This window comes from Mustela nivalis (assembly GCF_964662115.1).
Source record: "Mustela nivalis genome assembly, chromosome: 5".
Lineage (NCBI taxonomy): Eukaryota > Metazoa > Chordata > Mammalia > Carnivora > Mustelidae > Mustela > Mustela nivalis.
Genome location: NC_139024.1, coordinates 115,314,569 through 115,337,869, shown reverse-complemented (window position 1 = coordinate 115,337,869; position 23,301 = coordinate 115,314,569). Strand labels below are relative to the sequence as shown.

The following is a 23,301-nucleotide window of genomic DNA, read 5'->3' as shown; positions in this document are numbered from 1 at the left end:
ATGAGACAGTGAGGCCTCTGAGCCTGGCATAGAGCCAGCACCAGGGAGAAACCAGGAAGTGGTAGCAAACATGAAGTTCAGTAAGCAGCAGGGAGGACTAGGACACTGTGGTTTCTAGAACTTCAGGACTTTTGTGACATAGGTGGAGAGAGATATTGGTAACAGAGCCAACCATCTGAAGTCTCAGACAGCTGGGGCAGTGAGTGTCCCCAGTCAGCAGAAACAAACTTTCATTATCATGGTGTTGGAAGATGGAAGCATGGGTGTTACTCTGTGGTAGCACCCTAACTTGAGCATATCTCGAATGAGGAGATGTTCAGAGATGGCCTTCAGTCTGTAGAGCAGAGACTTGCTTGGAGGTCTCTTGACCACCTCCCCCTCTACCCCCACACAAAATAAAACAAAACAGAAACAGCTTTTAAGACTAGAGAGTGACTAGTTCACAGCTCTTGCATTATTCTGGGGTCCCCTCGGTAGTGAAGGGAGAGTCTGATGAGTAGGACAGGCCAGAGCCTAGAAAGGGGACAATGTTGGTTTCTACCTTGGAGCAGGATCCTGAAGAGAGTTCTCGGCTCACCAAAGAAAAAGAGAGAACAGAGCAGGGGCAATGGCCCTCAGAACATTCTGAGGCTCCAGAGAACCTTCTAGATACATTCCCTCTCTGCCTGATTTATCTCAAGGTGATCAACAGATCCTTCAGTGGGAAGTTGGGGAGATGGTGTTCGGATTCTGGGGGAAAGGCACACAGGGGCTGGGTGAGGCCCCAAGTGCTGGAAAGAGTCCCACTGGTATCTTGATAGGAACCAAGGTGAGGAACAAGTGGGAGGCACTGTTGTTTCCATGGCAAGCTGATATAAACCGATTTGAACTTTTAAAGCCAGTTCTATAGTAAACTCTTGGGGTTAGAAAAAGGTCTGTGTGAAAGATTGTTATCACCCATACAAGAGTATTGGCTTGGGTTTGTTTTGTTTTGTTTTGTTTTTAGTATTTACTGTAGATCAGAGCTGTTTTTGCCTTTAGCTAAACCCTATAATGTGCATTCAGAACAGAATAGAAAAGTACAAGTTTTCTCATACATTTTTCTTCTAGTTCCTGTTAACATAGACTGTGTGACCTAGGGTCTATCCACCTTGATTAATTTCTCCATCCATCCAACCACCCAGCCAGCCAGCTGTGTTTATGGAGTTTTGTCTTCATCCTGGGCTTGATTTCTTATCTGCAAAAGGAGAGAATTAGTCTGGTTTCATATTTTGACCTAAGCTTCTAGAATCTTAGTAGTTCCAAGGTGGTGCTTTCAGCAACCACCTTCCTAGGGTGGGATGGGGGCGACCCAACAGGGTCTGAGACCCCACTTGGCTTCAACCTAGAACAGCTCTGCTTTTAGCTGTCTTATGTATTGGATTTCCACTTGTGATTTCTTTGGAACAAGGGCTCCCTGCCCGAAAAATCGCTGGCCCAGAAGATCTTCCCGTGGCAACACTGCTGCTTCAAGCCAAACTATTTTCCAATCAATGGCCCTGCAGTGTGGGGTATGGAAATAAAATGGTGAATAAGCGAAGGTCACTACCCCTCCGGGGCTCACTGTCACTGTGAGGATAAACTGAGAATGTAAGCGTGAAAACCCGCTTTGGGTAAAAGACTGCTGTTAAGATAATAATAATTTTTATTATTATAGTGAAGTTGGGCAGTCAAGATATACCCACAGGGAAATGCAGCCTATAATTCAGCCCGCAATTAGGGACCAGGTAGGAGGAGCAGACTCCCAGGTGCTCCACGCAAGGACTCTGAGAATTGCAGGGCTTTCCTGGGAACGCAGCTCTGCTCGCCGCTGTCTCCCCTGGGGCTGCTGCGACGCCTGCTTAGCGGCCCCCACCCCCCGCCGCGCTTATCGCTCCTGCTGTCGGGGAGCGGGGCTGGCGGCAAGAGGAGGGGGGCACCAGGCGGTGATTGGCTGAACCAGAGGTTGTTGCTAAGCTACCAGTCCGCGGGAGACTGGGGCCACGTAGACCCATCCTCCAGGGCACATCTCTCCCCCACCGCAGACCCCATCCAGGCACCCTGTGAAGGAGATTCCCCAGCAGTTTAAATTGTCAGCTGCCAAATGCCCATCTTTCTAGGATTTTTTTTTTTTTCTCCATTTAGCAGGAGGTCATGTGGAGGAGGGGAAGAGAAGCTGTTTTATTCGCGGATCACCTTGAAGAAGCTGCTTCTCTTTCTGGACCTCAGTGATTCCTGAGGTCCATTCATTTATTCATTATTCATGCAGGCATTCGTGTTGATTAAGTGCCTCCCATGTTTCAGGCACCATATTAGGAAATACGGACAAAAGGATAAATAAGACAGTGACCATCCTTGCTCTCATGATGCCATGTTGGCAGGGGGGTGGAGGAGATTAGATGCTTAAGCAAATTAATAAGATAATAAGACAAACCTATATCTAATCCCCTTCCTGCCTTTTCTGTGATATTTCTAAGCCCTTCGCCTTTTCCGTACTAAATCTGTAGGGCCTCCCAGGTTGACAAGGGAGGGAGTGCGGACGTTAACAGTGCCTTTACTGCCAGCCTATCACCCCACTGCAGTCTGAAACAGAGGGACATGCTCATCTCTACAGTCCATTTACTGTGTTCTTTTGCATCCCCAAGTAAGCCTAAGCACACCTCAATAAAAATATGGGGCAAGAATCACTGTTTCCTGTTCAGGTGAGAAAGCCAAAAGCCAGAAACATCAAAAAGACTTTTCCATGGTCACAAGGAAAATTACTGCCATAACCTGATTGATAGCGAGCACATACTATATGCAGGCGCTTTAAACAAAACAAAACAAAACAAAAACAAAAACCAATCTGCCTCCTAACCACCCACTGAAGGAATTATTATTCCCATTTTATAGGTGGCAAAATTGAGACCAGAAGAAGTTAATTTGACTTGCTGATGATGGCCCAGATGGTGTGTGGCAAAGCTGAGCTTGTTCCGTAAAATGGGTCTGGTCCTAGAAAAGAGTCAAAACTCTCTGAGTGGCTGAGACCTGGAGTGGCTTCCAAATGCCCTTTAAATCTCCTAGTTCTGGATCTTACTTATTTTTTATTGAAATTCTTGGCACAATAGGCTCATAAACTTGATGAATTGGCCACAGGTACCAACACAGTTGGCCTGGTTATCTATTCATCTATCTGGGATGATCTTGCCTTCAAGCTTTTACTGGGTAATGACATTGAGTAGCTCTTCCCTGTGAACACCTCCATCACTTGCTTTTCTTCCCTGTCAGGTTTTATTGAACAAACACTGGGCACCCACCCAGGGTCATGGGAGGCTTGGTAGGCAAAGGTGAGTATGGTCCGTCCTTGCCATCGAGGAACTCCCAGCTTATAACAAAGGTTTCTGAAGGGCCTTCCCTAGGCAAAGCACAGTGATAGGACTTAGAGAGGGGAGGACCATAAGGATCTTCCCCCAGAGAATCTTCTTCTTGGCTTAGGAGACAGAGCACACTTAGATAATAAAAGGTGTGAAAGGAGGTGGGAGGAAGCAGAAGTGTATGTAGCAAGCGTGGGTTGGGGGTGGGAGAGCCAACCTCGAGTCCCCCGTGGTGCTGCTTTTAAATCCCATCTTGCTGTGGTCAGTGTGGGATACTGTGTCTCAGAGCCCGGCAGCCTGCAGCTTGGAAGGAGGCCTTTAAATGGGAGAAGGTGCTGGAAAGTACAGAGATGCATAAAGAAGCAAGCTAAATTTATCCCTTCTCCCAGAACCCAGCAATTGCTATGCTTAACACTTGACTTTCTACCGACAGAGTCTTGTTTAACCAGAAGGTTAGTTGCTTCTCTCTTGGCTGGGAAAAGAGAGAGAAAGAAGGAAGAGACACATTTAAGCATCTGCCTCTGGCTCAGGTCATGATCTCAGGGACCTGGCTCGAGTCCCGCATCAGGCTCTCTGCTTGGCAGAGAGTCTGCTTCTTCTTTTCCCTCTGTGGTTTCTCTCCCAGACACATAAATAAATAATCTTGAAAAAAAAAAAAAAAAGAAAAAAAGAAAGAAAGAAAGGAAGGAAGGAAGAAAGAAAAAAGGAAGAGACAAAGAGAGACAGAGAAAGGGATTGTTGGAGACTCTGAAGACACAGGCACAGGGAAAGACCTGAAAAGGAGCAAGGAGAGCTAGGGTTAAAGGCAGCCTTTGCTCCACAGCCCCAGGGAGCAGCAGGAGAAAATGTGAAGCTGGGCACCTGAGTGGGAGAAGTCAGACAATCTCTTGTCCCCTCCCTCTCTGACTACATGATCCTGGCTAGAGGGCTGCTAATTTCTCGACAGCACCACTTTTTCCAATGGGAATATCCTGGAGATGTCTATACTATTCCTATTGTCTTGGCCACTGCTTTGTCCCTGTCACCCATCGCCACTCCTGATGAACTAAGAGCGGACTGTAAATGGATGCTATATAAAAGCCACGATTAAAACAAGCAGTACGAGACAAAATATGCATGCCTTTGACCTAGCATTCCCACCTCTAGGAATTTATCTTGAGTACAATTATTAAGGACATAGAGGAGAAAAAACATTAGCACAAGATTATTCCCTGCAGCATTGTTTAGAAAAGCAAAGAAACAGACTACATAGCCAACCCCTCCTGGGCACCTGCTCAGCAAATAATGGGATAACATTACAATAGCTTTCCATGCTTCTTGTAAATTGGGTTATAAATAGGCACTTATTGATGTGGGAAGACATGATTTAATAGGTTAAAAAAGCAAGTTACAAAATAATATATATAGTATGACTTCATGTAAGTATTCTTATAGGTAAGTAACATATAGTCTAGAAAGACGTAAATGAGATGTTGATCTCTGGTTGAAGGGATTCCAAGACACTTTAATTTTTTTTTTCTTTTTGCATACCTGCATTTAAAAAAAAGATTTTATATATTTATTTGAGACAAAGGGAGAACACAAGCTGGGGGAGAGGGTCAGAGGGAGAGGAAAAGGGAGATGCAGACTCCCCACTGAGCAGGAAGCCTGATGTGGGGCTCGATCCCAGAACCCTGAGATCATGACCTGAGCCAAAGACAGATGCTTAACCCACTGAGCCACCCAGGCGCCCCCATATCTGCATTTTTAAAAATTGTTTTTCTCCTAAGGAACATGTATTTCTTGTGCAGTGGGAACAAATCTCCTTCCGTCCATCCTAGCGAGCATCTGCCGTGGGGAGTACAGGTGCAGAGGGATGAGCTGAACCAGGTGCTCCTGGCTCAGAGGCATTGTGGGAAAGGCCACCAACCCATGCAAGGCCACTTAAGCTGCTCATTAAGAATTCCCAAAACGGCGTGTCCCCACCCTGGTTTGACTCCCCATCCTCACTGGTCTGGTGGGGCGAGAACTCAGTGACCCAGCCCCTTGGTTTCCAAATGTGCAGTTGCTTCGTAACTACATAACGATGGTGAGTTGGCTATCCCTTTCCCTTGAGGGAAAACACTGTAGGTACAAGTTGGGACACGGTAAAGCTAACCTTGCTAAAATCACACCTTCTCACCTCCCGGGAGCACCCTCCCCTGTAACAGGGTGAAAGCCAAGATGTTATGTTGTCTTGCTCAGATCTGTCCCTACTACACGTAGGCAGTTGTGATTCTGATTGTTGGTGAGGGAGGGTGGGGTGGGGGGAGACGGTCACCATGGCAACCCAGGCTTTCTCAGACTCTGGGATCAGTCCAAAGTGCAGGGAAAGAAGGTGGGATTTAGAGTCAGAACAAACATCGTCAGGCTGTCTGACCTGGGGCGAGGCACTTAGCTTTTCTCTGCTTTGGTCTCTACATCTGTAAAATGACGGTGAAGCTCTTCATCCTACCCATCTCCAGGGTTAAGGAGGAATCATCTGTGAACTGTGAAACACAGAAGAGAACTGCCCTGGCTTTTGTTTGTTTCCAAATTGCTGTGTGTGACTTTGGGCAAATCATTTAACCTCCTGTGCTTTAGCGGCTCTATTTGTAAATGGGAAAATAATGCCCGCGGTGATGACTCTCCAGATATATTGTCAGGCACCCATAAGAATCCCGGAATGTAAAGAATCTTCACACTTATGCAGGAATCCCTTCCATAAGTTCTCTGGCTTAGGTACGTGTCCCACCTCTGCTTGATTACCTCCAGTGGCAGAGTTCATGACTGCATCACTTCCCAAATAACCATCTACATGACATTGCTTGTAAGAGAGTTCTTCACCATAGGATGTTCTACAGTTAAATATTCATTTAAAAAAGTTAGCAGTCCTTTTCAGAGCTTCTAATTTTGCCGGAGGGCTTGCACAGGGTAGGAATTAGCAGCAACAGGCAAGGAGCAGGTACAGGCCCAGCTCTAGAAGCCTGTAGTGGAAGGAGTATGGGTTCTGGGGTCACACATTCTAGGTTAAAATCCCACTTTGTTCACTCACCAGGTGGTTGGCCTTGGGCAAGTTGTATTATCTCTCTGAACCTCAGTCTCCTAATCAGTGAAATGAGGCTAGAAATGCCTACCTCATAGTATTGCTATGAGATCCAGCAGGAGAGAAATTCTCATCAAACTTACGGCCCTAACTTCCCCAGGGGAATTCTGGGTACTGGGTGGGGGACAGGTTATACCTTCCTCTGCAATCCCCTGAGCAACACATCCACCCTCTAAGCCCCACCTGGCACATGTAGGCCCTCATGTGACCTGGCTGTGCTCCCCTCAGAAAGAGGGAGAAGCTTCTTCTCCCTGTCCTGGAGACACCTGCAGCTTGGCCTGGCTTAGCTTGTGCTCCATACCTCTCGGCCTTCTCTCCCTCAGGACTGTGCCAGGGGATTTAAAGGGAAGATGGAGGCCATGGTTTCAGGACACAGGTCACCCATCCCTGTAGGTGACCTGCCTCAGGGCCAGTCCCCTTTTCCCTGCCCACAGATTTGGTGGGCCCCAAGCAGAAGATCACAGTGTGTCCCTTGGTGAAGGCTTTCAATTGTACCAGTGTTTTAATAGGAATCTCATATGAGGCAAAAAAAAAAAAACCCCTCTGAGGTCCCAAAAGAATGTAGTCTGGAATTAGGTTTTCAGGCAAGTTGGGGAAAGACCATGTGGGGTAGGCAAGTGGTCCTTTGTCTTCAGTCAGGATGGCTGGCTCTAGTTTTGTGTTTTTTTTTTTTTTAAATATTTTATTTATTTATCAGACAGAGATCACAAATAAGCAGAGAGGCAGGCAGAGAGAGAGAGAGGAGGAAGCAGGCTCCCCATGGAGCAGAAAGCCCAATGTGGGGCTCGATCCCAGGACCCTGGGATCATGACCTGAGCTGAAGGCAGAGGCTTTAACCCACTGAGCCACCCAGGCACCCCGGCTGGCTCTAGTTCTGCCATTGGTGAGCAGTGACTTAATTCTCCTGTGCTTTGTTTTCCATGTGTGCAGAATGACAGGTTGATCCCTGAGACCAGCCCTGCTTCAGAAGTCTTGGGGTTTCCTCTGTCGGGTATAGGACAAGGCGGAGGGCTGCTGACCTGCCCTCTCTTCTCTGCTTCCTCCACAGATGAGTACCTCAGAGTCCTCAACGTCGGTGTCGCAGAGGTGAAGAAATCCTTCCTGGGGCCCTTGTCGCCATCCTGCAAGATGGTGCAGATGATGCGACAGTTTCTGTACAGGGTCCTGCCCGAGGACTCCTACAAGGCCGCCACAGGGAAGCTCCACGTGTCCCTAACCCGGTTCACAGATGGAGAGAGTGTCGTGGTTTCAGAGTACACATCCAAGGAAGAGCTCATTGAGGCAAGGGGCGGGGCCCAGGGTGCAGGGGTGGGGCCCCGGGGTGGGGGTAGGGCCCGGTTATTGTTGTGGAGGAGTGTGGGGGCAGACCAGGGAGTAGATCCCAGTTTGTGGAACCAGCCCTTCATTCTGTACCTTCTTTCCCAATGGCTCTTGATAAAAAGACTCAATTATCACCAAATGTGTTATCACACTGGGTGCTCTGTGCACCATTTTGTGCTCATCAATATAAATCGTAGTTGTGAGTTATTATTGTTGGCAAGTGCTGTGGATATGCCCAGTTTTCTTTCAGGACAAAAGTGTTAAGTGGCATGGACTTCCCTCCCATATCCCCACTCCCCTCTTCTCTCCCGAATACAAGACCCTTGCCATGCAGCCTCACAGCCCCACGCTGGGAGCTGGGGGAGTGAATGGGCAGTAGGCACGGACACCTCCTCAACTTACCTCTTGTCCCTCTGCATTTTTTAGCACTCAGCTCTTTGAGACTTTTCTCTCCCTTCTACCTCCTGTCAGCTCCTGCTCTTACTTCTGCCAACCAGAGCAAACCACACACAAAACAGACCCCTGGACCTTTGTACTTGCCGTGACATCTGCCTGGAAAGCCCTTCCCCCCTTCCCAGCTCACGTCACCTGCTTGACAAAACTAGTCGCTCTGCCTGGGAACTTCCCTTCAATACCTGCCTGTCCCACACTCTCCTGGGTTGGGTGCTCCTCCTTAGAGCCCGCACACTCTCCTGGGTTGGGTGCTCCTCCTTAGAGGCTGCAATGCCCACCATGTTCACCTCTATCCAAGCCCCTGTCACCCTGTGTACCATCACCTTCTTCCTTACTCTCCCCTGTCGACCATTCCCAAGTGGGCGCATCTCACTCTCCTTTGGTCCCAGAGCCTGGACCTGGCCACACACACATTAATGGCTATTGAATTCCACTGGATTCATGGAGATATGGTACCAGAAGGGACCCTGGAGGTCACTGAGGCTGCCTTGTCTCTATACAGCTAGGACATGGGTCCAGACTACCAAGTAGGTTAACAAGGACCCAGCTCTTTGGGGCCAGGTCAGGAATTGAACTTGGGGCTCAACTCCCCAGGGCAGTGCCTCCGCCTTGGATTTAAGAAGGACCAGGTTGGTAGTGGCCCAGAGGCCTGCTGGTGAGCCCTCCCCACCCAGCCACAAGAGCCTCACTCTCTGCGGGTTCTCTCCCTACAGGCCCTCTACTGCGGCTGCTTTGTCCCTGTGTACTGTGGTCTCATCCCCCCAACTTACCGTGGCGTGGTGAGTTCTTCAACATGGGAGAGGGTGAGCAGGGACCCAGGAGTGCCCTGTGGCCCACATCTGGGAGAGTAGAGGGGTGGTCTCAGAATTCAGTGGGAAGACCAAGAGTTGGTAATACTCTTGTGTTTTTCTACTTAGAATTCCCAGTAAAGATGGATTTCTGGGGCTTTCAGATGAACTTTCCTTCCATACACTGGGCTTTTCTCTGGGCCCACCAACCCAATACTGAGCCTGGCTAGTCAGGACTCCATAGCCTTGCTGGATTTTCCCATACTTGACAGAGAGCATAGAATACAGACCCTGTGACATTGGTACCTGGAACCGTAAATGATGGTGACCTTTAAAGTCATCTAGGCTAATGCACTTGAATCACCGGTTGAGGAGGGGGAAGGTCTTGTAAAACAATGCAAGTTCTGATCCCCTAGCCCTGGAGCGGAGCCAGAGACCCTGCCTATCTCCAACCAGCTTTGGCTGGGGTTGCTGGTCCTCAGACCACGCTCTGAGTAGGCATATCTAACACATGCCCTTTCCTCATTTTATGTAAAAAGAAAATGAGAAAATGAGTCCAGAAATCAGGATTCAGCTAGGAGATGGAGCACATATTGCTTATGTCAGCCGTGTGCTTCCCAGGCACCCCAGAGAGTTAGAACCTCAGAATCTGTGGTCCTTTGTTCACAGCTGAGGCAACAGAAGCTCCAAGAGGGAAGGGCTATGTGGTGGCTGGTGGCCAGACCATGGTTGGGGGTGTTCTGGAAAGTGCTGAAGATACCCGACCTCAATAGAGGGAGGCAGTTTGGACTCACAGCGGTCTGGAAGAGGGGATAGTGCCCAACCGGCTCAGATCCACCATGTGTTCACCTTCCAGAAAGACCATGGGAACAGGCTCCATTCCCCCCACCCTGCTTTTAGCAGTTGAGTGGCTGAGGAGGCGCAGCTGGGATGGGGAGCTGTGACAGGGGAGCATGTGCTTTATCCAGAGTACGAATGCCCCTCCCTCCCCGGGCTCAGTACCTTCGAGATGGCTGAGGGGAGACAGTGTAAGGACAGAGCCCCGGGCTGGGAGTTCAGGGGCCACTGTGGACACACCATGCACCCACCTGGACCTTGGTCTCCAGGCTTGTCCCAAAAGACCCATTTCCTTGGTGGACTCCCTGAAGAGGGAAGAGGACCTCTCTGATCCCATTAGCATTTACGACTTTGCCTCCCCCCGCCCCATAGCGTTACATCGACGGGGGCTTCACGGGCATGCAGCCCTGCTCCTTCTGGACCGATGCCATTACCATCTCCACCTTCAGCGGGCAGCAAGACATCTGCCCCCGGGACTGCCCTGCCATCTTCCATGACTTCCGCATGTTCAACTGCTCCTTCCAGTTCTCCCTGGAGAACATCGCCAGGATGACCCATGCCCTGTTCCCGCCGGACCTACTGGTGAGACAAGGGGCCTGGAAGGAAGGGGAACAGGGGGAAGCTGACAGGGCCTGGGGGAGCCAACAGGATCTATGCAGTTCCATCCGTGCCTCCTTAGACTTCCTCTTACACCTGCATCCTGGATTTGTGGCTAACTAGCTATGTGACCTTGAATGAGGCCCTTAGGTGCTCCCAGCCTCAATTTTCTCCCCTATAAAAGGAGATGATGTCAGAACTGCTGATAGGACATTACTGGAACTTTCCCACTCTGACGTGCAATGTAGGCTTCAGCAACCATGGCCCATGGGCCAAATCCAGCCAGTGGCATGTGTTTTGGGTTTTGTTTTCAATTTTATTTATTTTACTTGTTAAAAAATATTTTATTTTATTTTGATAGACAGCACGAGTGAGGGGGAGGGGCACAGAGAGAGGGAGAAGCAGACTCCCCAATGAGCACTGAGCCAAAAGCCTGACTCGGGGCTCAATCCTAGCACCCTGAGATCATAACCTTTCCAAAACTGCTCTAAAAAAATTAAGTCTACATGTCTTTACAAAATGCATGTCATTCTTTGGCAAGAAGTGTGATCCTGGGAGTAGGCACCAAGTTTTACTTATTTCTTTGACTACACTCACTATGTCTACAAAGGACTTTGCTTATAGAAGGTTCTCAGCAATTGTTGTTTGAATGATAACTCCTCTAAGCCAGTTTTGTGACTTACAGTCTAATTATTGTTTATAATCCAGCATCTGCCTTACACTAATTTATTGGTAAAGAGTATGACTATTTACTCTCATAAAAGCAATCCACCAACAGGCAGTTCAAGAAAGACAGAATAAATACATTGTATTCATCAGAGCCTCTCGAACTTGACTTTCTGCTCACCATCAGGGCTCGACTTTCATTCTCAAGGTGTTTGTTTTTATATAGACTGTGAGCTGAGAATGGGCTCTCCATTTTTAGATAGTTGTAGAAGTAGGAGAAAGAGAGGGAAAAGAAGAGGAAGAAGGAAAAGGAGGATGAGAAGGAAGAGGGAAGAAGAAGAAGATGGAGGAGGAGGAGGAGGAGGACAAGAACAAGAAGAACAAGAAGAACAGGAAGAGACAGAGACTATCTGTGGTGTTCAAAACCCCAAATATTACTCTCTGGCCCTTTATGGAAAAGCTTTGTGAGCAATATCTCATGTAACCCCCTAGCATCCTTTGCAATAGATACGAACACTGTTCCCATTTTACAGATGAAGAAACTGAGGCCGTGAGAGGTTACAGCCATAGAGCCGCACAGCTAGAAAGTAACAGCACTGGGATTTAAACTCGGCTCTTCATATGGCCCTCGTGCACCTTTTCTGGTTCTACCACAAACTTCTCACCCTCTCCTGCCCAGGGGAAGCTGATGATCAGCTGTAAATGATTTAACACATTAATGACCCGCCACATTAATGGACACAAGATCATAACTGCTCCCCACTTCTTAGCAGATAGTGAGGGATGGGACACTGGATGGGTTCATTTTAAAAATCCATTTAAATAAAGCTCAAAGGCAATGAAAGGAGCTGCTCTGGGGGAGGGGACCTCCGCTCTCTCCATTGCTGCAGCCTTTGTCATTGTCCTGCTCTCCCCCCTTGCAGATCCTGCACAACTATTACTACCGAGGGTATGAAGACACCGTTTCTTACTTGAGGCGACTGAGTAAGTACGAGGTGGGGTCATTCTCTGGACAAGGTTGGGGGATGGGAGGAAGGATGGAAGGAATGTGGGTTCTGGAGTCAAGAAGGCCTGGGCCATGATTCTCATCCCCCTTGGCTGTGTGAACTCAGGGAAATCACCTGCCCTCTCTGTCTTGGTTCCTAATCTGAAAAAAGGTAAATCTTGGTTCCTGACACCTACTAACTGTGTGATCTTGAACCAGGGATTCATCTCCTGGGACCTCGGTTTTCTCATCTGTATAATAGGGCTGATCATGGAACCACCTCAGAATTTTATTTCTGGACCCAGTCAATCCAGCCCACTGACCCTCTGATCTAGGAGACAGGGCCCTCCTCTCGCCTTTCTGCTAGACAGACTCCTCCTGACCCTGACTCTACTTGAACAGCTCCCCACCTCCTACACATTTACATGGGTTACAGCTATGAAAATTAAGCTCCAAGTGCCCCAAAGGGGGACCACATGAGGAGTGTCAGTGGGGGGTAGGGATGGGGTCTCACCTACGGTCTCAGGAAGAGGAGGAGCTGGCAAGGGCCTGAGGTCCTTTCCACCCCCAGCTGGGAAGCCCCTTCACTCTTTCCTCAGTTGTGGTATATACTGGGGACATGGGGCTGGAGGATCCCCTGATTTGAAACTGGGACTTGGGACATATTCCTTGCCTCAGGAGACCCCTCTGCACCTGGCTGCCTGGTTACCAAATGTCCCTGTCTCTCCCCTAGAACTTGTTTCTCTTCCTCTCAGGGCAAGCCCGGGGTGGGGGTGTAGTGGGTGGGTAAGTTACAAAGTGCCTTGCTTTAGCATCTCTGGTCTCTCTCAGCACTGTTTCATGCTTCCCCACCCTTCCCCCCTTAGTTGATGTGGACGTCGTTGTATAAATGACAGTCTTAAACCCAAGGGTGAGACTCTAATAGGAGCATTTCAGCATCTGCTGAAGAATCAGGGCAATGTATGGAGGATGCTGGGTTTTTCCAGGGCCCTAGAATCACTCCAAGCAGGAACGGACCCAACTCATAAGGAAGAAGATGTCTCTTGCTGGCTATCAGCTATTTTCGATTCCTCTTCCAAATTGCCAGTGTTTTCATGGCTCTCAGTGCAGGTTCCTTCAGCCCCACCCTTAAATCCTCTTGGGTTTGGTAGGACTGGATTTTCCTCTCGGCACCAGATGCAAGCAGAAGGTATGACGCATCCTGAGAAATTGCGGCGGGTGCCCAGAGCCACACTCTTAATTCCCACCTGCCATCTGGGAACAGAAAAACGGGAGTCCGCTCCAGCCTCCCACCCTACTGCTTTCTGGATGGGGGTCAGCTCCGGCAGAAGGCCACACCTGCAAGATGTCACCCTGAATTCTTCCGCTCACATCCTGGCATCCCCCTTTTCTGCCCTTCTCAGGACTCACATCTGCCTAATTATTCCTCCTGCCGGGCGAGCTTCCCTCTCCATCCTTGGCCTCCCCAGGCAGCAGCCTCCTGCCAAAGGGAAGGGCACTGCTTGCTGGTATGCTTGAAAATCCACATTCCCCACACAGACATGTGGATGTGGGCGTTGAGTGAGGTTGGAGCTCAAAGGATGTCATGTCTAAAATTATCCATCTGGCATCCAGGCGTGCCTGGCCGGACCTTCTTTCCTACCCCCTTCCCTCCCTTCCCTTCCTCCCTTCCTCCCGCTCCCCACTTCCTTCCTTCCTTCCTGGCATTCTTCCTTCTCTTGCCTCCTTCCTCGCTCACACAATTTGTTAAGTTCCCGCTCTCTCACTTTCACACACACACACACACACACACACACACACACACACCCCTGTGAAGTCAACACCACAATCAAGAGAGTGAACCATTATCCATCATGCCCAAAGTCGTCTTCATGCTCCTCTGTGACCCTTCCCACTTTCCCTCAGTGCCCCCAATTTTCTTTCTGTCATTCTAGAAATTTCCAGTATGGACTTACAGTATGGGCTTGATTTTGTCTGCATTCTTTCACTCAGTATAATCATGCTGAGATTCATCATGTTATTGCGTGTATAAATAGTTCATTCCTTTTTACATTCCACTCCATCTATGAAAACCCCACAGTTCATTTCTCCACTCACCCATTAATGGACATCTAGTTTGCATCCAGCTTGAGCTATTATGTATAAAGTTCCTTTGAATACTCACGGAGTCTTTGTATGAACCTATGCTTTCCTTTCTCTTGAGTAAATACTGAGGAGTGGAATGTCTAGATGGTATGGTGGATGTACATTTAATCTATACTTATGTAATATGCAATTATATATATATATATAATTCATGCAAAACACATAACATAAAATTTACCATCTTAACCAGTTTTTAAAGATTTTTTATTTTTAAGTGATCTCTACACCCCATATGGAGCTCAAACTCACAACGCTGAGTTCAAGAGTTTAACGCTCTTTCAACTGAGCCAGCCAAGTGTTCCACCATCTTAACCATTTTTAAGTGTACAGTTCAGTTGTGTTAAGTATATTTACACTGTACAACCAATCTCCAGGACTTTTTTCTCTTGCAAAACTGAGACTCTATACCCATCACTCAGTGATTCCATCTTTCTCCTTCTCCTAGGCCCTGGCTACCACCACTCTATTTTCTACTTCTAGGAGATGGACTACTTCAGATACCTCATATCAATGGAATCACACAGGACTTGACTTTTTGTGACTGGTGTATTTTGCTATCATAATGTCCTCCAGGTTTATCCATTTTGTAGCATGTGACATACACCTGTGTGCATACTGCATTTTCTTTACCGAAAAACAATTTGAATTGTTTCTTCTTCTTAGCACAGGTTTCCAAATGTCTTATTTTTCAATTCTTTGGGATATATACTAAGGGCATATACTCAGAAGGTATGTTTAACTTTTTAAGAAACTGCCAAATTGTTTTTTGAAGTGGTTGTACCATTTTACTTTCTCATCAGCAATGCATAAGAGTTCCAGTTTCTTCATATTATCACCAACACTTGAAATGGTCAGTCTTCCTAATTAAAGCCATGTGAATAGTTGTGTGATGGCATGTGATTATAATTTTAATTTGTATTTCCTTAATGACTAATAATGTTGAGCATCTTTTCATATGCTTATTTGCCATCTATATATCATCTTTGTTGAAGGGTTCAATTCTTTTGATCATTTCCCACCCAAACCTATAATAAGCTTTATTTTTAAGAATAATTTTAGGGCGCCTGGGTGGCTCAGAGGGTTGAGCCGCTGCCTTCGGCTCAAGTCATGATCTCAGGGTCCTGGGATCGAGTCCCGCATCGGGCTCTCTGCTCGGCGGGGAGCCTGCTTCCTCCTCTCTCTCTCTCTGCCTACTTGTGATCTCTGTCTGTCAAATAAATAAATAAAATCTTTAAAAAAAAAAGAATAATTTTAGATTTACTGAAAAAAATGTGAAAATAGCATGAAGAGCTTCTATGTACTCCACATTCCGTATTATTATGTCTTATATTTGTTAGAAGTTATAGTATGGTACGTATAAAATTTGGTACATAGTTTAGTGTAGTGTTGACAATTAATGTACTAATGTTGGTTATTATTAACTGAAGTCTGTATATTCAGATTTCCTTTGGTCATTGAGAGCTCTTTCAGTGGGCTCTTATTTATTTATTTATTTTTAAAAGGTTTTATTTATTTATTTGACAGAAAGAGATCAGGAGCAGGCAGAGAGAGAAGGGGAAGCAGGGTCCCTGCTGAGCAGAGACCCCGGTGCTGGGCTTGATCCCAGGACCCTGAGATCATGACTTGAGCCGAAGGCAGAGGTTTAACCCATTGAGCCACCCATGCACCCCTCAGTGGGCTCTTTTGCCCAGCTTAAAAATTGAGTCGTTTTCTTATTTAAGAGCTTTTATGTATTCTTGATAAATGCCCTTTATCTGAAATATGATTTGCAAATATTTTCTCTTGGTTTGTGATTTCTTTTTTCAGTTCTTTAACAGTCTCCTAAAAAGGAGTTTTTAATTTTGATGAGGCCCATATTATTAATTTGCTTCCTTTATGGGTAATGCTTTTGGTGTCTTATCTAAGAAATCTTTGCTTTACTCAAGATCACAAAAAGATTTTTCCTGTTTTCTTCTAGAAGTTTTATAGCTTTTTGTTTTTTCATTGTGTCTATATTTCATTTTGAGTTAATTTTTTAATATGGTTCAAGAAATAAAACCTTTTTTTTTTCTTTTTATTTAGATGACTACCTGTTCCAGCATTGTTTGCTTAAAAGGCTATGCTTTTTCTGTTGAGTAAAGTCAGTTGTCTCTGTATGTCACGGGTCTATTTCTAGACCTTTTGTTTTGTTCAATTGATCTATTTCTCTGTCTCTACATCAATATACTGTCTTAATCCCTGAAGCTTTATCGTAAATCTTGATAACAGGTAGTCTTAGTTTTCCATCTTTGTTCCTTTTTTTTCTTTAAAAGTTGTTTAGGCTATTCCAAGTCCTTTATAATTCCATATGAATTTTAGAATTAGCTTGTGAATTTCTACATAAAATGTGATTGTGCTGTATTTGTCCTGGCAACATAGTCACCACCTTAAGACTTCCCCTCTCCCTGATCACCAGGAGAAGGCCTTTCCTCCAAACAACTTCACAGAGAAACACAAAACCAACAGAGGGAAGTTTTCTCAACTTTGTACTACCAAATATTCAAACTCAGCCTGCTCTGTCTCCCTCCTTCTTAGAACATTAAGGGAAGCAACCCTTTTCTTGCCTAAAGCCCACCCCCTACCTGTGCTCAGACCCCTTCCCACCTCAGCACTCTTGAATTATCCATTATTTCATCTCTCTTTTATATATCCAATCCCCACTTCTCAAATGGATCCTTACCAGCAACTTGTAGGTCTACCCCAGTCTTGCCCATTTTAGAATCTTGGCCTGGGTTCCCCTCTTCCCCTCCTAACTCAGTCCTGGCTCTCTCCTCTTCTCACTCTGCTTTTTCTCCCTAGGCAACCTCCTCCATGGCCACCATCACAGCTTCAGTGACCATCCATAGACAGATTCCCAAATGTAACCTCTAACCCTCAACTCTTCTCTGAGATCCAACCCATATATCTGACTGCCCACACTTTACATCTCTCCTTGGATATCTCTAAGTCCCCCTAAAATCCACATATCTTCAAACAAATTTTAATCTGTGTCCTCCTCACTGCTCCCTTAACCCACCTTCTTCCTATTCACCCTGTCAGCACCAGCATCCACCTGGCTGTGCAAGCCAGCTCCCTCCTCTCTTCCCCCGAGTCAATCCATTGTCAGTTCTCATTTATTTTACCTCCTAAATAGAATCTTCTAGTTCTTTCTCTCTCATTCCAGGTGCAAGCCCTAAACACCTCTCCACCGCACCCTTACACATTTCCCTGGGTCCTCTAGGCCCTTCTCAGTGAGTCTCCACACAGCAGTCACAGTGATCTTGTCAAAACCAGAGACAGTGCAGCAGCCCCATTGCCTGTAGGTCTTTCATGGTCTCTGTGAAAACCAAGGGCCCTCAATGGTTTCTACAAGTATGGTTGGGCTCCAGTGGCCTCCTTAGCCCCATTTCCCACCAAAGTGCCCCCACCCCTGCTCCAACCACACTGACCTTTCAGGCCTTCCTCATGCTCCCTCAAACCTGTGGCATCTGTGTGTGCTGTTCGTACTGTCTGAAATGCTCCTCCCCATCCCACACCAACACCCCCTGTACCCTCACTCACCCTTCAGATCTCAGCGCAAATGTTGCTCCCTCAGGGAAACCCTCCTGAAGAAGTCCTCCATGAGATTATCTGGATAATCAGTGCCTGTTCCCAAGCCAGACTGTAAACTCCAAGAGGCCAAGAACCATCACACCTGTTTTTGTCTCCCTCACTCCTCAGTACCTGGTATAATGTCTGGCACATATAGATGCTCAATAAACATCTGTCGAATAAGTGAATCAATACACAATCAAATACTCAATATAAATTTGAGTAAGTAAACAAAGGCCATTAAAAAGCACTAATCCTGCTTATGATAATAACTTGGGAAATCACTTTTTGAAAATGCCATGCTGATGCCAGGGGCTAGTAATGCCACCGGTGACCCAATGCCATTGTTTTCCTAGATGCTGCTTACCTCAATTCTCCCTCCAAGAGAGTGATGTTCCCCCGTGTGGAAGTATACTGCAATATAGAACTTGCCCTTGGCAGTGAGTGCCCTGAACACAGTCAGTCAAGCCTCCAAACAGAGCAAGAAGAATCCATACAACCTCACACACAGTGGGCTCCTGAAGGGGAAGGAAAGAGCTGCCACAGTCCACTTGTGTCCTCACCTGCGCAGATACCTGAATCCACACATGAGTGGCCTGTAGAATCACCTGTTTCACCACTTGTCTCTTCATTTGAGCAGTCACCTGCATCTCCACTGGCCTCATCACCATCACATTCTCCAGCTGACTTGCCCCCTGTATCACGCCCAGCTGTGCCTTTACCACTCAGCTCCACACCTGTGCTGTCTCATATATCACCACCACAGCAGAGGGTACAAACGACTGGATCACTGCCAAGATCCCCACCCTCCCAGTCACCTCTGTCACCCAGGCCATCCCTGGGGTCTTCATCTGTGGGGACATCTCAAACACTGTCCCTGTGTTCTTCAGTGTTACCTGGACAGCCACCTGTGGAGGAACTGGGCCCAGAACAGCCCCAAGGTATGGACCCTTCTGGTTTCTCCCACCTTCCTTATGTCTGGAGCCCCTCAGCAAGTGTGCCACAACATGGGAGTGACAACCATTGCGTTATTATTTTTTTAATTATGTTCAGTTAGCCAGCATAGTTGTTGTCAGTTAGCCAACATCATTAGTTTGTGTGTGTGTTGTTAGTCATCATAAAATACATCATTAGTTTTGATGCAGTGTTCCAAGATTTATTGTTGTACATTATTAGTTTTTGACGTAGTGTTCAACAACTCATTAGTTGCCTATAACTATTGCATTGGGAGGTGCTTTGGTAAAGTCAGCAGTTAGCTTTAGCCATTCTACCTGTTTTGAGGCTAGGCCACCACAAGGGGGCAGTGTTCTTGACCTTTGTTCTTACTTTTCGTCCACTGATTGTCAAAGGTTGGTCTCTGACCTACAGCAAACTCTACACCTGGGGGACTTGTTAGGAATGAAAATTCTCAGGTCATATCACAGACCTACTAACTCAGGGTGGTGGGACCCAGCTATCTATCTTTTTATAAGCCCTCCGGGGGGTTCTTTTGAGAACTGTGATTGAGAACTACTGTACCAGAAGGTTTTTGTTATTGTAATAACTGCTCTTCCAGGGCAGAGCTACTCCAAGAGTGCTCCGTGAGCAAATGCTGGTCCCCAAACTATTTGTTACTAATTCACAATGAACTGAGTACAGAGGTTGAAAGTAAGCATTTAGAAATGTTTACAGCCATGACATCCAAGAGCTTGGTCATTTTCCTACTAATTCCTTGTATTGTATGTCACAAAAGTACTAGTCCATTTGGATTCCAAAAAAAGATTTTAAAAAGATGGCTCTTTAAAACTGGTATTGTCTACAGATAGTTTGAGAAGCACTGCTCTAGAGGCTTCAAAGCTAAACAGCTCTCAGCTCCTCACTCAGGAAATCTCCCCGGCAGCCGAGGGGATGACAGAGATGCCAACCTTAAAAACACAGCACAAATGATTAAGTACTACATTACTAGCAAACACAGAGTGCTGGAAGTACTCATAGAGATTAAAATCACTTCTCTCTGGGGGGTTAAGAAAGGCTTTTTGGAGGTGACAGATGAGTTGAAATGGGCAAGATTTTGTCACCTTCTCTAGTCTCCTCTATTTTTACTTTTGACTATAGCTCCTCTTGCCTCTTCAAATCTGAAAGGTGCCATGCCTTTGGTTAATGTGAAGGAAGCCACCAGCAAGCCTCACATAACGTAAGTTTCTCCTTAACTAGGGACACATTCTTTCCTTTGGCGGGGGGAGGAGGGCCCAGCTAAATGAAATTTTCCTTCTTTTTAGCTGCCATAGCAACACTGGGATCCTTTTCTGGTTTGTGTGATTACAGTCCACCCCTTTACATTTCTCTCGTCTTCAGTGGGGGCAATGAATGGGAAATGAGCTATTTGTGCTCACAGTGTCATTCTCGTCAGCTCCTTCCTGTACTCACTGGGGAATGCCCCTTCTCTGAGTGCAGTGGGAGAACGTGCACCCCCACCTCCCATGTCTTACTCTCTGGTGGTGTCTCAGTTCAAGGGAGCTAGCAGGCATGCTGCATCCTAGCCTGAAGTAGGCTATTTCCTGGCCAAATGAATTGTGGGACCCTGTCAAAGGCCTCCTTTAATACAAATTATATTCTATCAGCACAATAAGCAAGCTAATATTCCTATGTTATAGATAGTCCTCAGAAAGTCTTTTTTTATAATACTCATTAATTGTCTGGGTTGTGTGACATGTTCTCCATTACTTACCTTCACAGTCATTCTGAGAGGGCCTGAAGATTGGTAGTTGTTGTTTTTTAAATATTTATTTATTTTTATTTTTTTAGATAGCACATGGGTACGGGGGTGGGGAAGCGTGGGGGGTTTTGTAGGGGAAGAGAGAGAGGGAGAGTGAGTCTTAAGCAGACTCTGCAATGAGTGCAGAGCCCCATGTGGGGCCCAGTCTCATAACCCTGAGATCATGACCTGAGCCGAAACCAAGAGTTGGAGGCTCAACTGACTGTGCTGCCCAGGCACCCCAGGACTGGTATTTTTTTAAGTTCCTTGGGGGTCACATTACCCAGGCTCCCTTTGCTGGCTTCTTTCCAGTTGGGTTAGCCAATGGAAGACACAAGCAGGAGATCAGAAGATGGGTCAAAGAGTACCTCTCCCCTCCTCAACCTCATCCCTCCTGCCTTGGGGAAGTTCTGGTGGTGGTTGGGGTTCTCCATGGCCACAGCGGCACCTATTGGCAGAGCAGGTCCTTTTGGTGTTCCAACTCTATATTGTATCAAATATATCAAAACATACCTGGTTCTCACATTAAGTACAATTTTAATTATAAAACTTTTTGAAAGAGTTTTCATGAATTTAAAAATTTTGTGCTTGGGCATATACTATGCATTTTGTTCACAGGGTTTACACTTTATTGCATTGAGTTATAACTTACAAAATTTCAGTTGAGTTTCAGTTGACTCATTAGCATGATGTTACTTAGATAAATGGTCATTGATTATAAATACAAATGTTTGTTGTGGGAAGTCTGGGGCTTAGCCAGGGTGAAAAGACATTGGTGTGTCTATCTTGTGAGCTGGAGCAGGGCCCTGATAGTGGAGACACAGGACAGGTCATTAACAAACTATTTATTTCATCTGTTGCCCAGAGGGAACCCCGCTGAAGACTCAATTGGATGAGCAAGATGTTTAAGAAGAACAAACAAAAGACAAGTAGCACCAGAATAAGCTTCCCAAGACATCCACGATCCAAAAAAACAGGCGGCAAATGCAGTGAGCATGATTAATGTTTCTCAAGTTCCATGGGAGTAAAAGCTCTGGGAAGAGTCACAGGAAGATTACAAGGGGTCAAGGAAGAGTCAGTAGGAGCAGGTGTTAGGAGCTGGACTTTGGAATCAGACCCACCCAGTATATATTCCCTTCTCCTGCCATAATCTTACTCAGTAATCATGCTTAGGACATGTGATCTTTCTAAGCCTCTATTTCCTGATCTGTAAAACAGGGATAATATTGTGAAGGTTTAATGAGACCCACATATAAATTGTTTTGCAGAATGCCTGATGTGTAATTAACACTCAATAATTTCGTAGATATTAGTGTTATATGCAGAGGTTAACTAGGACTTCTCAGCTTCTGAATTCACATTCATATTTAAAAACCAACCTAGACAGATGTGTGACCTTGTGACCCTCAAGAGATCCAAACTGTTGCCAGGGTACAACTAAAAGTCCTTACCAATGTAAGCTGCTTGTAGTTTTTTGGTTATTTTACATTGTTATTGGTTCCATAAGTTTTAACTTTTATTGAGCACCTAATGAGTACCAACCACTCTTCTGGGCTCTAGAGAAAACAAATTGAACTAAATCCTCAACTTTTTTTTTTTTAAGATGTTATTTATTTATTTGAGACAGCGTGAGAGAGATCACAGAGGGAGGGGGAGAAGCAGATTCCTTGCTGAGGAGAGAGCCTGATGCAGGGCTTGATCCTAGGACCCTGAGATTATGACCTTAGCCGAAGGCAGATGCTTAACCTACTGAGCCACCCAGGCACCCCTCGATCCCCAACTTTTAAGAGTTTACCCCAAAATTGAACTTTAGACCAAAGACAAGAACCAAGTCTTAATTTTTACTGAACTACTTTTTTTAAGGGACATGCATACATACATACACACTTACAGATGAAAAATGCCAGCTTCAAACACAAACCAAGCCAGGAGTAATCAACAATGATTTTACTGGATTATCAAAATATTCTCTGACTGGAACAGACCCACACAGCTATCTTCTTTGCTTCAAGCCTCCATTGGTCAGAAAAATGCCCAAATCATTCTAAGTGACATCCTTCCGTGTTGTTCCTATCCCAGGTGGGCAGAGAGATGTATCAGACAGATCAGGGTCAGAATCTCACCCCAGCAGCCACAGGCCCACTTTGAGGTCTGGGCAAGTAGGTACTTGGTGGGTTGGGGGAAGCAGTATGGTGGGAAGGAGATTCTCAGAGCTGCCGTAGAAAGTGGGGCAGAGGCATGTGTCAACTTTTGGATTAAATGATGGGGAGGAAGGTGCCCATCCTGTAACCCAGCGGGCAGTTGGCAGTCCCCTTGGGTCATGGAATTAGTGAATCCTGGGATTAGTTTCACTCTGTTCCTTGGTCTTCAGCCCCAAGACTTCTTTGACTTTTGAGTGTCCGTATCTCTGTCTCTAGGAGCTCAAGGTCAAGTTTGGTCAGGAGAACACAGGCAGGTCTGCTGTGGGGGTGAAGAAACTTCCTTGGGGCTGGGAGTGCCATCTGGAAGCCAGGCCCAGGCTCGAGTCCCTTCATTCCCGGGCCAGGCCTTCACCTGTGCATCGGAGTGGTGGAACCGCAATTCAGCCAAAGCTACCTTGGTCGATAAACTTCTAGGAATCAAGGTACTTTACTTTATACAGAAGCAGGCTGTGATAAAAACAAACAAAACAACATTCACAGCTGTGGGAAACCCTGTTGTCAGTAGGTCACACATGCCATCTGTGGTGTTCCTTT

General features: G+C 46.3%; 1 protein-coding gene across 1 annotated transcript in view; it reads left to right on the top strand.

Moving 5' to 3' along the window:
• The window catches only part of PNPLA1 (patatin like domain 1, omega-hydroxyceramide transacylase), a 43,048-nt gene that overhangs the window by 15,961 nt on the left and 3,786 nt on the right, over positions 1 to 23,301 (top strand). The window contains 9 exon segments of the mRNA XM_082732378.1: positions 7,502 to 7,734; positions 8,940 to 9,005; positions 10,224 to 10,433; positions 12,038 to 12,098; positions 18,189 to 18,773; positions 19,927 to 20,005; positions 21,432 to 21,448; positions 21,451 to 21,549; positions 21,552 to 21,555. Of these exon segments, the coding sequence (XP_082588504.1) occupies positions 7,502 to 7,734; positions 8,940 to 9,005; positions 10,224 to 10,433; positions 12,038 to 12,098; positions 18,189 to 18,773; positions 19,927 to 20,005; positions 21,432 to 21,448; positions 21,451 to 21,549; positions 21,552 to 21,555 (1,354 nt within the window).